This window comes from Watersipora subatra, chromosome 9, assembly GCF_963576615.1.
Source record: "Watersipora subatra chromosome 9, tzWatSuba1.1, whole genome shotgun sequence".
NCBI lineage: Eukaryota > Metazoa > Bryozoa > Gymnolaemata > Cheilostomatida > Watersiporidae > Watersipora > Watersipora subatra.
In genome coordinates this window covers 9,586,107-9,601,144 of record NC_088716.1, presented here as the reverse complement: position 1 = coordinate 9,601,144, position 15,038 = coordinate 9,586,107, and the positions used below count along the sequence as shown (strand labels likewise).

The 15,038-nt window shown below is 35.0% G+C and overlaps 1 protein-coding gene across 1 annotated transcript; it reads right to left on the bottom strand.

Annotated features, from left to right (window-relative positions):
- Positions 1-4,257: 4,257 nt before the first annotated feature.
- Positions 4,258-8,744, bottom strand: LOC137404513 (baculoviral IAP repeat-containing protein 7-B-like). The gene is made up of 11 exons (XM_068090743.1): positions 8,702-8,744; positions 8,335-8,470; positions 7,631-7,918; positions 7,204-7,296; positions 6,724-6,967; positions 6,380-6,516; positions 5,997-6,116; positions 5,714-5,788; positions 5,501-5,585; positions 5,295-5,400; positions 4,258-4,814 (listed from the first exon to the last, which is right to left on the bottom strand). The coding sequence occupies exons 2-11, from the start codon at positions 8,468-8,470 to the stop codon at positions 4,686-4,688; spliced, it is 1,413 nt and encodes a 470-aa protein (XP_067946844.1). The 5' UTR covers positions 8,702-8,744; the 3' UTR covers positions 4,258-4,685.
- Between the last annotated feature and the right edge of the window lie 6,294 nt (positions 8,745-15,038).

The following is a 15,038-nucleotide window of genomic DNA, read 5'->3' as shown; positions in this document are numbered from 1 at the left end:
GAAAGCCGATGCTCTTGCAAAACTGCATCTTTAGTTTGCAGAGGTCCATGTGGCTGTGTAAACGGCAGCAATGAGATGAACGACAAGATTGAGGATGGTAATTATATAGGCAGTGATGATGAGCTTTAAAATTATATGTAATAGTTTTATTAAATACTTTGCAATATGCTTTCTAGAATCGATTGAAAGTGATTGATGTATCATGATAAATAGAGTGTGTACCTTGGTAAACGAGCTACAAAATATAATAATCATACAATGTACAAAGATACACATACAAAGTCCTATGATATTATCTAATCATTAACTATTACGCCATTTTCTACGCAGCGGACACACCACACAACCAAAATTTTCACATTATGAAACAAATTTAATTGCGTTTTGTTTTAAACAACTTGCTGATCAAATATATCAGCCTTGTATCAGTGTAAAACAATGTTAAATGATTTGTCTACAAATGTCTACATGCCAAAGACAGCCCCTATTTTTTGCTTACCTATCAGCTGGTCAGCTGGCCTTGTTTAGCGTTGAGTTGGCTTGCGTTAACTGTGGCTCAGTTGCTAACAAAGCTGTCTAATTAAAATGTTGCAGTTGATTATTGTTTCTCACTACAAGTTGTAACACTATATATTTGCTATCTATTTATCAAATTTGAGATCTATTTAAACTACCCACTTTCTTTAAATTGCAAGGGTACAAGAAGAAGAAACAGTGGATCGCTACACAACTACTATTGTCTAACATGATTGCTTATTTCTGGCAATTGGTTTTGGAAAATGACATTTCAGTCATCGTTCAGCTAGATACTAGCCAAGTAAGTCGATGAATCAAAAACAGAAGTTTTGTGACGAGGCTTAAACTGAAAATAAAAATTAAATAATGGCAAATAAAAATTTTTTAGGTTGCCCGTGATAGTTTTGCTATGATGCAGTAGTATTCCATTAACTATACCCAGACGTAGGCAATTTAATAAATGAAATAATTCATTTAAACCTAAAGATTGAGTGTCATTTTGGAGAGTAAAATATCACCTGAAATAGGCAATAGTTTTGCCAGCTCATATAATACCTGTTTGTATACAAAAGGTTATGATTTCTGACTAATGCACGAATGCTGAATGATGGTGATCATTCAGCAGTTTTCTTACAGTAAAGTAATTATTATTAATCATTGTCTATTGTGTAGAATAGCATACACAAAGGCACTACGTCACTACTTAATTTGGTTTTTATAACCATAAGCAACAGTGTATTGAAATATGTATGAAATTGTCTAAAGTTGTCCGAAAATTAATAGAAGCTACAGTTTTTACAGAAAAATCAATCTGCAACACTATTAGGAATCCCAAAAAAGCATTTGTGGAATTTACCATATCAATGGTTGCCCATTGTTTGCTTAAGCCTTTGCATTAGTGCTTGCGCTGAAAGAATCATTAAACAAAATACCTTCTCATAAAACCATTGCAATTCACTGGGGAATTCCAATAAGGGATTTTCCATGCTTCTCAAGGAGAATCTCTAATCAAAATTATTTGGAAGATTAGAAGCTATCCAAAAATCTCAACAGAAACTGCAAAATTTCAGCATAAATCGATGTCCTCTTCAAATTAATATACCCTTTTCTTTTGTCTTTTCAAGGTTTAAGTTTTTCATACCCGGTAATTCTGTACAAGGGTACCTCCATGGTCAATTCCTTCAATACATTATCATAAGGTTGAGAAGAGACATCATCATGGTGTAATTAGTGTTTACTTTGCTATGTTAACATGTACGTCTTGTAGGTTTACGTGGTACAAAATTATAATTTTCTGAGTACATCAGTTTTATTTTCAAACTTATTGAATGAAAAGAAATAAAATTATTTACTCTGTTAGATTTTTAAAGAAGTCATTTATGCAACTAACTTCCCTGTAAACATTGGCTGCTGTAGTTTAGCTTAGATATTATTACCATGTTGCTAGCATGCTCTGTTTTATTTAAATATTTGTATAGTTAGATTGAATGATAGAAATATGCAACATAAATCTTGTTAATTTAATCTTGAACAGGTTTAAAATCAACTTCAACTGGGTTTTTCATTTTTTACACATTTTATTTTCAATATTGACTTGCTCTTCACCTTTATTTATAAAACCAATAATGTTGCAAAAAATTAGGGCTTTGTATAAAAAAGTTATATTTTATGCTGAGAGTAACATTCACAAAACTTTAGACCAAATGCCAAAATTTAACATGCCAAGTTAGTTGTAATTACAGGTCTATCTGTAGTCTGTGAACACAGACAAAGTTTAAATAAATCTCATCTTGTTTAGCACTTCTTGCAGGAAACATGAGAAGTCTCACTTTCAAGATCTGTCGACAAGTGTGAGTGTGTGTGTGTGACTAAATGCTAATTGATTATGGTCCCTTCTTAATCAAACTCAATATGCTTTCCACACCCATTATCTTTCCACATTATAAAACATCTCGGAGCGTCAATGATGAAATATGAATTGATATTCTTAGAAAAATACTGAGTTGTTATGGTTACTAGTACACTGGCTTTTATCATTAGAGATGGTCACGTGTAATAGCTAGTAATACGTGTAATACCCGAGTGCATCCATATAATCTATATACAGCACAGTGTTTTTCACAACACTATTAGCACTTTCATTATAGTAAAGATTTTAGCACATAAAGTTCTCTGTTAGCTTTGACACATGATAGAATTTTGTAGTGTAAAGCTTTGGAACATAGAAAGGTGATCGAGTGGTGTAGATAGTGGCATGCTTGTCTGGGAATTCGGATATTAGAGTGCATCCATTTGCAGTGGAGTGTTTTTTCAACACTCTTGACCCTCTCATTATAGTAGAGATTTGATTGCATGAAGTTCTCTGTTAGTTTTGACACATACATGATAGGATTTTGTAGTGTAAAGCTTTGGAACATGCAAATATACAAGGGGCGCCCATAAAGAGAAAATGCATTAAACTTTAAATGATATACACATAATGGTGCAATTATTATTCTAATTTCTGCCTAATCGATTCATACATATATAACAATGGTGCAATCAGTTTTTCAATATATTCAATGGTGCGCATGATAGCATGCTTGTCTGAGAATCCAAATATCAGAGTGCATCTATATAATCTATATACAGCGCAGTGTTTTTCCCAACACTATTAGCACTTTTATTATAGTAAAGATTTGAGTGCTTGAAGTTATCTGTTAGCTTTAATACATGATAGAATTTTGTTATGTAAAAGTCGGGAATGTGTACATATACAAGGGCCCCAAAATGTAAAGAGATAATGCTTAAATTTTCAAATGCTATATACACAATGGTGCAATCGCTATTCCAATTTCTGCCTAATTGATTCATATACGTATAACAATGGTGGAATAAATATTCCATTTCCACTTCATTGATTCGTAACCCAGATAACAATGGTGCAATCAATGATTACACCAATTGCACCATCAATGTGTACATCAATAGCGCAATTGATACATGAATGGGCAATATTGTTAAAACAATGCTTTCAATAATAGCAATATTTCATCTGTGTTGTTTGGTTTCAGCTATTTTATGATATAACTTGTGAGTTATGTTGTTTTAATAGTTGCTATCAGCAACTTTATGGTTTCCGAGTGACTAGGTATCTTGGCATGCTTGTAATACCATTTATATGCATTTGCTGCTATATGTTAGCCAACCATGACAACCCTAAAGGTGTAAACATTAATCACTCATAAAACACGCAAGCATATTAGCATTCACACCCCAATTCAGCAGAGGTTCAACTCCTACAGGTTCACCGCAAATTTCAAAGACATTGCTCTGGTAGACTTCAGTTTTCATCAGTTAGTAAAAATATCATGCATAGCTGAAACAAAGCGGTAATGAAAATGGCTTTTACCATAACAAAATAAGCATGAAGTTGAAGACGAGCTACTAAATTCTTCCCCACATGCCTCTACTTAGTTATTGGTTATAGTTTTAAATACATATATAAATCATTGAAGTTGATAGGTCGAATGTCTGTGGTTGAAGTTGTATATGTAGTTATATTGTGAGTCATCATTGCTGTACAGCTATATTGACTGTATTTATAATTAACTATAAAAAAGCTATATAAAGACTGTCACTAAATATCAAGGTTCAAAATACAAATAAATGCATTAAATAAAAAAAATATAAGTGAAATATAAGATTATCCTGCCGTAAAACTTGTAAAGAAATAAAAAAATAAACTATATATATTGCAGAGTATAAGGCAACGGGTTCGTTTCATAAAACACTTGAAAACTGATCTCAGAAAAAGGACTGCTTGAAAAATTCAAGTCAATCTTAAGGAAAACTTTAGTATACCTGATGTTTCTCATCACCAATGTATGCAAGGTTCTAGGTTATCGTCAATGCACAACAGTTGCTGTTTTTCTCAGATTAATTCTTTTTTCATTTTTTGTTTATCAATAAATACCATCATCACCTACAGATATTAATAAACAAACCCAGAATCTAGATGTTGACTAGACAAAATAAGCCATCTCACGACGTCAACGTGACCTTGCTAACAGATGATTTCGCGCCAACTCTGGCTCATTGAAAATCTAAAAGTGACATTTTACTTAGAATCTTGAGAATTTTAGGATTTCTTTGGCGTCTCTACATAACCAGTTCAAACTATGTCACAATTAGGCGAGGAAGGTCCTGCAGGCACCCTTCACAGTGCTAGCACATGCTGGGCATTTTGCAGGGAGATTTCCTTTGCTGCAGTCTTGACAGAGGCAGTAACATCCACAAGGAAGAACAACGGCTCCAGACTACAACAAACAAACATCCATTAGTCAAGAATAGACTAAAAGTATATTACCCAGAGGATAGTACGCGTGCAATGACCAACAAACAAATCAATAAATCAAACTGGCAAGTAATGAAATCAATGTGAAATGTAAACTACCATAAAATCTGTATTTGAACGTCACCTTTAATTTAAGGCAGCCCCTATTTGAACGCCTCTAGGAGAGAAGGGTTGAGAAATAGAATGCCACCTTTCATTTCAAGGCCACCTTTATTTGAATGCCAGCCTCTATTTGAACGCCACCTCTGTTTGACTGCCACTATGGGGAAGGTTGAAAAATGGAATGTCACGGCATTCAATTTGAGGTTTTACGGTCATTTAGCAATCAGATCAATACACGAAACTAGTCAATAATGAAATCAATGTTAAAGGTAAACTATTGACTCATTGAAGCCCTAATAATAAATATATAGCTAATGATAGAATAGTAAGGAAAGCTCACCATGTTCTTTCTGCACTTTTTACATCTGAGAGCATTGACCAGGTCCTTACATTCCTGCTCAGAGGGATCATTAGGGTTCGTGATCAGCTCAACCACGTTTATTCTCCTATAAGAATACAAGGCTGTGTTATACGGAGGGAGACAATGTTAGTATTGAGTGTCATCTAATGGCAACCAATAAGAACAGTTGAATATGAGGTACCCACCTTCCTGGTTGAATGGTTGAATCAGTGACACCAGTTGTCACTGATTGGTCATTCTTTCTACTAGCTACTTCTTTTTGGTATTCCTCTGTAAACAGTAAGAGTAAGTTCTATAGCAAGTTGATCGGTAGAACAGTAAATGTACAATGACCTCTAATGACATCGAAATGACCTATGACTACACAAAATGTCTTTAAATGAACTCTCTACACTTACCTAAAGGTATGGAGTTGCCCTCATACAGCTCCTGTACTATCTCCACCAGCTTACTTGGTTCCTCAAATTCAACATCTATAACCACAATAGAGTAAGTTCCTAATTGTGTGGTACATAACGAGTAAATACAAACTATTTTAACTGTGCCTTATTATAGTCTAAAAGATTTCGCTTCAAGGTCAATTACTAATTATAGTCTCAATGGCTAAAACAATATGTCACTTAAACAAAGCTACCAGCATACACAAATCTTCTAGACAATATCAAAGTCTATGTAACTTACCATCATTAACTTCATAAGCCTTGACAATGATCTCAGCTGGATACTCAAGTAATCGACAGTATTTGTATCCATCAAGTTCCTCTATAGACACTGGCTCTTCACTTGTTTCCATGTCTTCCTCTGCAGCAGTACAAAAATAATTAACTAATATCCAGAGGTCTGTAAACACTGATGCAATTTACATCACAAATTAGACAGAGTAAATAACATAAATGACCTATTTTGTTAAAAAGACCATTTAATAGACAACATATTTACCTCTGGACTTGTTTAGTAAATAAAACTAATATCTAGGTCAGAATGGCATAATAAATATACTGCCATCAGAAGTGGAAAAGGTTGGTCCAGAACCCAAAGCTGAAATAAAATGATAAGCAACTTACCAAGAAAAGAAACATCGCCCTTGTTGTAAAGCAGGGTTTCTGCAGTAGCGATGTTATCGGGAGTCATCTGTTGCCGCACAGTTTTGATGAAGGCCAATCCCTTTGTTTGTTGAACAAAAGTGCAGCCTGGGTACCACCTTAAAAAAACAAAAATGCAGTTGAATACCGCAATAAAATTAAATTAGTAAAGAAAAATTATAATATAATATAAAAATTATAATATTAATATAAAATATTGATATAATATTAATATAAAATTAATTAAAAAAATTATGATATTAATATAATATAAATATAAAATTATAATATCATTCTAAGCAGTTAATTCAGGTTTGTACACATACTTTGCATGTTCTGCCCATGGATCGTCTCCCCTGCTCCACATCTCAAGCGCTCCATCACACCAGAAACACTTCACTTTGTCTCCTATGCCTTCATACAAGAAGCCTGCTTCACAAAGCTTGTCTGCAGCTATTGGGTTACCGCTAGGGTATCGTCGGTATGTATCCATTCTCTTACTGTAGACACTCATAGGTGGATCCTTGGGTCTGATTGTGTTAATATTCAGGTCACCAAGAGTAGCTGGTTCTGCACAATAGTTCATAAATGGTTAGGGCTGGTGTTGAAGTCATGGTATGACTCACATATCAGCAAGAAGTAACTGTTACAGTGTTGGTAAAATATATAGCTATATTACAGTATTACACCATAAACTATTATAATGTAACACATGGTAAGAGGTGACATAGTAATGTGGACTTATACTAATCATTTATTAAACATTTAATGAACTCTCATACCGTATGTGGTCAGCAAATACTCACTTCGATCATCTCTGACAAAGCTACTCAGTTGATTTGTCATGAGGTCTTTAGGAAGTCCACAGTTACTTATAGGGATGTTCTGACATGGCTTGTCTAAAACATAATAATCAACATGCTATATTATCCCTGAGAGTGTTGCTTGGTAGGCTGAAATCATTTGGCAATAAAAATACACTGATAAATACTTGCGCTAAAAACACCTACTAAATATAGTAGTTAGTTATGTTTAGGGGTAATATTAGATAAACTAACAAGACAAAATGTTCCGCTATCGATCTAAGAAATCTGGAAACATTTTTATTGATTGTAGCAATAAGAAATTCACAGTATCTTGTAGCAGAAATAAATTTGATTAACTGGGGTTGTTATATTAAATTATCCAAAGTCTCTAATAGTAAAACTACAATATTCACCACATGCAACTCACTTTGAACCATCTTGCAGTAGTTGAAGAAGTTTTTATGCTGATACTTGGGCACATCTCCTCTCTCCCAGTTCCTGATGATTCCACCACAGAAAGCGCACTGCACTCTGTCCGCTACACCGGTGTAGTAAAACCCCTCCTTAGCACAGTCATTAGCCTTGACTATTGTTTCTATTGGCCAGTGAGCGGCAAAGGTTCGCTGCCTTTCTCTCTCTGAGACCATGAGAGACTCTTTCTCTTCCTGACTAAGTTTTAGAAAGGCATACAAAAACTCCTTGTCTGACATGCGATCTACGACAGGACAAAAGAAAAATTATTTCGTCCTCGACCTTGCGAGTTTGCACAATACAAATATTTTTGCTGTAAGCACTGTTGTCAACAGCTAAATCAAATGTGACGAACCAATTCACAATTATACTGAATAGAATAGCACTAACGTAGCTAACCCAGTTAGCACAAGTTTAGCTAATTATAGTATAATTGTGTCTGATTTTGATAAACTGAATTTTTTCAAACCAATAATGATGTTGAACAAATTCATTGCCATGACAAGTACATTTAATTGCTCACTTATCATACATACTCTGAAAATAATACCTTTTAATATAAATATATTTCATTATTATGAAAAGACAATCTATGCAGCAAAACACTTAGAATTTACATGTCCACAAGGTTTTGAAAACAAATTGGTAGTTCACACTTACCAAATTGCTCCTTTCTTTCTTTAAGAATGCCAGGTGGTGGGCCAAATCTTCCAGGTATCCAGTCATATCCTGGCACATACTCAGCGGCTTGCCTGCGCCGGTCTACATCCAATGCGTCAAAGTTTCTTTCAGGCATCTAAATAATTAGTCATGACAAATGCACGAATGAAGAAAATAATCAGTTTTAGTAAATTTTAGCAACAAGAATCTGAGAATGCTGACTTTTGGAATTAAAGTTGAGTACAACAATTGCTATTCACAATCCCAAAAAGTAATAAAAGATAGATGCACACCTTATGACATACGCGGGTTTCGAGACAATATGTCCACTGAAAATACAACAATTTGTCAATAATGTATGGTATACCCTGGTTAGCAGCTATTGGCAGCTTATGTCGAGTAGTAGCTCCAGTCGAAAACGGCTAATAGTTGACTAAGCTCTATTCAGCTCTTTATATAGAGCGCAGAAAGGAAAAAACCATCACGATAGGAAAAAACCATTCGCCAAATATCAGGAATTTTCCAGACGAATTAGTCAGCTATTTGGTTACGCTTGCGAAAGGCTATAATAGTCCAGTGTCGTATAGGGAGAGTTACGCCACCAACGGAGCCTATACAAACGCATCGAAAGTTCCAAACAAACATCGGCCACGCCTACTTTTATATAGAGTTACAATGGACTGCACTTACCTGTCTTTGTTTATCAGTTAATAAAACTACTTTGGGTAACCTTAGAGCACTATCAAGTATACCACAAGAAAGCTCAGGTTTTGCTCTAACTCACATAGCAGTTGTAAAAGTGACAACTCCATATTTACAGGTTTTCTGCTACTTCATAGTAAATACCTCCTATTATCTGCACTAGAATGTCTTAGCTAAATTGTGTTTACTTGCAATTTCACAACTTTGGGCGACCAAACAAACAATTAAATGTATTCACAATGATAATTATATTTATAATACCATCACTTGCCAATTTTTTTGTTCATAAAACTTATAAACAGGCTTGTTTTATGCAAATTAATAGACAACCACAAATTTATTACGGACAATGATTTCAACTAAACGTGCAAGAAGTATGAGGTACAACATAAAAATTGAACAACTTTCCATAATAAAAACTGAATACTAAAAGAGCATATTATACTACATAGAAAATCTTTCATAGTAATGTTACAATAAAAATTATTAACTTCAAATAAACAAGTCAAAGAAGCTAAGCTGTACTAGTACTATAGTAAGGTACGCCAACAAAGTATTTTGTGTGCAATAGCGGACTTACACATGTTTATAACATATATAAATATAATACTAGTCCACAAGAATGAGTACAGTAAAAATGGAGAAAGCATCAAATTTCAACAACACTTAATGATGAATATTCTGAGCTAGTGTTCGCATGGCCATGCTTCTGCTACCAAACTGCACTGATTGTGAGGCGGAGGTATGTTTTTTACATAAAATATGAAGTCTAACATTCACAAACTTTCTCACTAGCTTCTGCAATATAGGATGACAAGTGGGCAGCTCACATGGCATATCAATATTCTCCATGCATTTAGAAGCTATCAAAGTACCTATATGGTTGTTCTTAAGATGAGGTTCAAAGCTTCTCACGACAGACTCCCACTTTTTGAACAGAGCAAATGTGTCACCGGAAACTTCACACAAAGCACCCTCTTTAAAGTTTTTAAATTGCAGAAAACCAGACCTACAGTGCGGAACACCAGATGTGTTAGATAGGCTGGTGCAACAACCTTCACATACTTGCTTCAGCTTTAGCAAACTCTGTAGACAATAGCCAGCAAGATAGTATAATGACTCTTCTTCTGCTGCGCTGATTTCCTCACGTGAAGCCAGAGGTACATCTATGAGCAAAGGCTCGGCAGTTGGTACTTCTATGGTAGATGGCAATAAATCTCCGAAGTACTCTCGCTCATCTTCTACATAGTTAGAAGCTTTGGTCGGTTTGAGATACTGTGCCACAGTGATCAGTTTTAAAGCATATTTAAATTCTCTAGCTGTAGGCACAGGACTCCTACATCTTACCGAGCTGAAAAGGTTCTCGATACAGTCTTGTGTCAACCTGGAGGTGAGTAAGAACTCCATGTTGTCAAGCATGTCATCACAAATGTTGAGTATGGACCGTGTAGATAGGTGAATACCAGCCTGGACTGGCTTCCATGCATACTTGAATCCTATCCGCATTGACTGAACTATTTGTATGAAATCATCAAGAAATGAACGAGCATCTGCATAAGCGTCAAGTTTGTGTTTAGATAAAGCCATTACCGAATGTCGAGAGGACATCAAATCAAACCAATGATCGACTGTGTCAATAAACCAAGCCGTTGTCAAATACTCCTCAGATCTACCTTCCTTACTAACGAGGTATCTCAGAGCAGCACTAACAGACTTACTAAAGAGATGCATGGCATTCGCCACATTCATCTTGCTGAAGTGTCCTGTAGACGAGACAGTTTTATCAGACAGATTGGGTGCTAATTTTAAGTCTTTACCAGACTGGAATTCAAGAAGATCCAAAACATGGGCGAGTTTAATGCAGTTAAAATGAAGATTATGTTTTCTACAAATATCGTCAGCTATTGTAAAAACTTTATGAGTGGCAAACGCATTTCTTAAATTTTTAATAACGTGAGGAACGTCAGCTAAGAAATGAAGTACATTATCACCAGACACAGGATGTGGAATACAGCTCACTAGTGAATCCCTTTTGCTTTCTATACCAAACGTCTTCCACATCGCTTGGTTGCTTGACCCCATGTCTGAAGTAACAGCGACAACTTTCAGACCAATACCGCTTGCATGTGTTATGACATCAATAATAAGAGAAGCTAGACTGTCCCCGGAAATAGATTTACCAGTGAGATGGAATGCGACAACTTGTTTCCATCTTTCAGTAATTCCTGCAAAGATACAGCCAACACTCGGATTCGATGTACATGTAATATTAGTGGTAAAACTGCAGACACAAAGAGGAAAGTAATAAGTGAAATAAACAAGAAATTAACGTCACCAACCTCCAAGCATAACCACTAAACCATGACTAGCAAGGCCACTATGGCCAGGTAACGTCACTTCTCCTATTACGGAGCTGTTGCTAGCATCATACTCAAGGGCTTCAGTAATCTCCATCTCATCCAACACAAGGCAACACTGTCGACCCCTCTCATCCATACTCGCAGCCTAAAACAAAGAAACTTGTAAATGCAGTATAATCCGCAAAGACATCAGAATATAAAAAGAGCGATTAACAAAACAAATGAGAAGCATAAAATTGAATATAAACATAAGATAACTCTTAATTACACAAGCTCACCTTTTCCTTCATGTATTGAAAAACAGTCGTGAGAACTCCTGGCTCAAAGCAGATAGTTTGAAGTCGTCTTTGCAGTGTCCTAACAGACGGAAGAGGCATTCCTGAATCCAGAAGATGATTGTAACCTGTGGACCCACAAGTAAACCGCAACTTCAGCCCTTTCTTTATTGTATCGAGTTGCCATTGCAATCCTCTAGTAGAATGTCTTTGAAGAGCAACAAGTTGATCCCTGTTGAACAACTTTTTGAGAGCCATTTCATGGGTTTGGAGTTTTTCTAACGTAGCCCTATATTCTTGTTGGACCTGTAAAAAAATAAACAAGTGGCAACATTGTTGAAAATGTTCTTGATTACCACTGCTGACCCTTACAAGTAATCGACTACGCAAGTTGGTATTAAAATAATCAATAGCAACATAGATCTGCATGTTATCAAAGTGAAATCGATCACAATTCTCAACAAGCATATACATGTACATGCATATACATGTTAGGGTTTCAGAGAACTTAAATTTCCTCAAAATTACTCGTATAAAACTGTTCTATAACACTATGAGTCTGAACTGCTCTTACCTCAATGCATAATAGCGTAAATCAGCTTATATTTTTAAAAATAATCTATATCAAATGATAGTTTTCGATATATTTCACTAATAACATACTTTCTTAAGCTTCTTCCGTAACATTCGCTCTATGCTCTCGATTTCGGATGTGATCAAAGTTGTAGGCTTACTTGTCGCTAGTTCTGATTCCAAGACATTCGGTGAATCAATTTCTAAAAATTCAAATATACCATATTAAAATAATGACAATTATAGTCACTTTTAAGATTCAGCAAATGGGGAGCACTGTTACTCTCTGGACAGCGCATAAACTTGCAAATCAATATGAATAGAATGTGAGAAACGTTTGGCCGAGTGAATTGAAATTGTGCAGCAAGCAATTTATTATCATTGGCGATGAGGGATTGAATTCATTAGTAAATGCGTGAATGTTAGACAGATATTTAAATCATACATAAAACTTATGCCTGAGCCCTTAAGTTCTACTGGCCACAACAACTGATAAGATAATTGCTGTACCGCTAATAGGAAAAATGTTATAGAAGTGAGTGTCAGTTAGGAAAGTTAGAGTGTGTAAGAAAGCTACATATATAATGAATACAATTGTTAATCACACAGCAATTTTGTTCCCATACCTCTTTGTAGTCACCTGTTAAAAGATACATTTAAATTAATAACTGAAACTGATTGTAATATAAAATTACTTTTGCAAAAATCTGTTGCACAGTTTGATATATCATAAGCAATAAATGAGAAATTGAATTGTATAGAAATCAATGACAAAAATTTTCTCACCCATATTTTGGCTTGTTCTGGGGAATGCAGAAGAGCTGCGGCTTGTGATTATAGTATTTTTTAAAGCTGTTTTTCTTTCAGAGACAGGTGGTGGCCTGTGAGCAAACAGAGTAGGAATGGCATCACTTGTCAGTCGACGTTTTTCCGTTTTAGTCAGTGTAAAACACTTTTCTTCAAAATGTCTCTATAAGTAAACAAAAAAGAGGAGAGGTAAGCAAGGGAAACAGTAATATGAATACTACTATTACTATTAGGCCTACTAATAGGGCTACTACTATTACTATTCAACTTATTCTTAGATGCCTATACAACTTTTTCCAATACTTTTAACCAGTTATCTCTTAATGAATGCAACATACTATATGCAATTTTCATCAACTTCAATAATAACACAAATGCAAAGCAATACAACAGATAAGAAAACTTTGGTAATAATAATAAAACATGACAAAAACAATAGTGGTACTATACAAACAACTAAACTTATAAATAGCATTTATTATAATTGTAAAATGTATTCTAACAACTAGCAGCAATAATTACAATGACAATAAGAATACCAATATGGTTTAAAAAGCGATATACATGTACGTATATACGTATAACAAGATAATTCTAAACAATATTTTGACTAACCTCAAAGTTTAGAAGAAGCAGTTGGCTGCAAAAGTTTTGGATTCCTTTTGCTACTTCCAGAATTCAACCTGTAATTTTCACATTGACACTGTTTAAATAAATAAAATAATAAAAAATGACTCCGTTCACATAGGCCTGACACGGCTATGAATAAGTCTACAACTATCCTTAGCTTTCCTACTAATCAGTTCAATATTAAACTTATAGTAATATCTAAATCTATACAATTGCAAACACTAAAAACAACTTGAATCTTACCTGCCCACTTTAACAATCCATGCATTCCTTCTTTCAGGATCTTTTGGGAATTGAAAAACCTGTAGACCTAACTCCGATCTGCCTGAGCATCCCACAGCCCAACAATTAACCATTGTGATGAAGATATTTAAATCACAATTAAATTTAAAATTATAAAAAATAAAGGGGAAATGTGTTGACGCAAATATCGAAATAACTCCACGCTGTGTGATGAACGGAACTTTGACTTTAGCCTGGTGTAAATCTAACGAACTATAGATAAGGTGCTCGTGTTATACATGAAAAAAATCAGAAAATTCTGACGATCTTTGTGGTATATAAAAAGGCTAAGAAAATGGTGATTTCGACTGTGTTTAAGTCGTATTTATGATTCGATACCTTAATTTTCAACAGAACTTTATATAGCAAAGCGAGTTTGTTTGGAACTATCGAAAATGAGGTAACTCCAGTTGGCGTAACTCTCCCTATACGACACTGTAATAGTCCAGAGGCGTATTATAGTTTCATAGAGTCCGTTAACAAAAGCCGGAAACAAAAACGCCCGTTTCCAAATAAACCTGATCGACAAAATGATCTTCAATGGAATATTTATACCTCGCTCTGAATACCTGCTTTTTGCAAAGAAGGAAATTGTGCACTTGAACTTGTTCAACACCATTTCTATAAGCAAAAATTTTGCTTTTCAACCATTTGCAAGAAGTGTGGTTTCGGATCATTTTTAATCTGATTAATACCTGTCTAAACAAGAACAGGCGCCAAAATAGTTTCCAACACTCATACGATCACTTGATTCGTGGATTCAGTTGCGGTTTGATTATTAAACTGGTAAATTGCTGTGCAGTTGAGTGCACAACCGATTTCTTGTTTTTTCTCAGTTCCCTCGAAGTAATTCATTAAGAGAAATATGGGTTCACAATGTCAGTATGTTGGACGCACGCCGGCGAAACTCTACGGCTCTGGTTATAGTCTGGGGGCCAGAGGGCAGTTTGTGTCAGCAGGTGGCAGAAGATGGGGTTTATGGTAGCTTAATACTTTGAGCATATTTATAACCTATTCATTGTTATTCTGGTCTCCAATCGCTATTTTATTTGATAAGCTAAGAGTAATTGGCCAT

Excerpts from the sequence above, each read along its gene's own strand:
- LOC137404513 (XM_068090743.1), bottom strand. The coding sequence starts at position 8,470 with ATGCCTGAAAGAAACTTTGACGCATTGGATGTAGACCGGCGCAGGCAA. Across the intron at positions 7,919-8,334 it reads AGAAAGAAAGGAGCAATTTG|ATCGCATGTCAGACAAGGAG; the intron begins GTAAGTGTGAAC and ends GTCCTGTCGTAG. Across the intron at positions 4,815-5,294 it reads AAAAGTGCAGAAAGAACATG|TCTGGAGCCGTTGTTCTTCC; the intron begins GTGAGCTTTCCT and ends TGTTTGTTGTAG.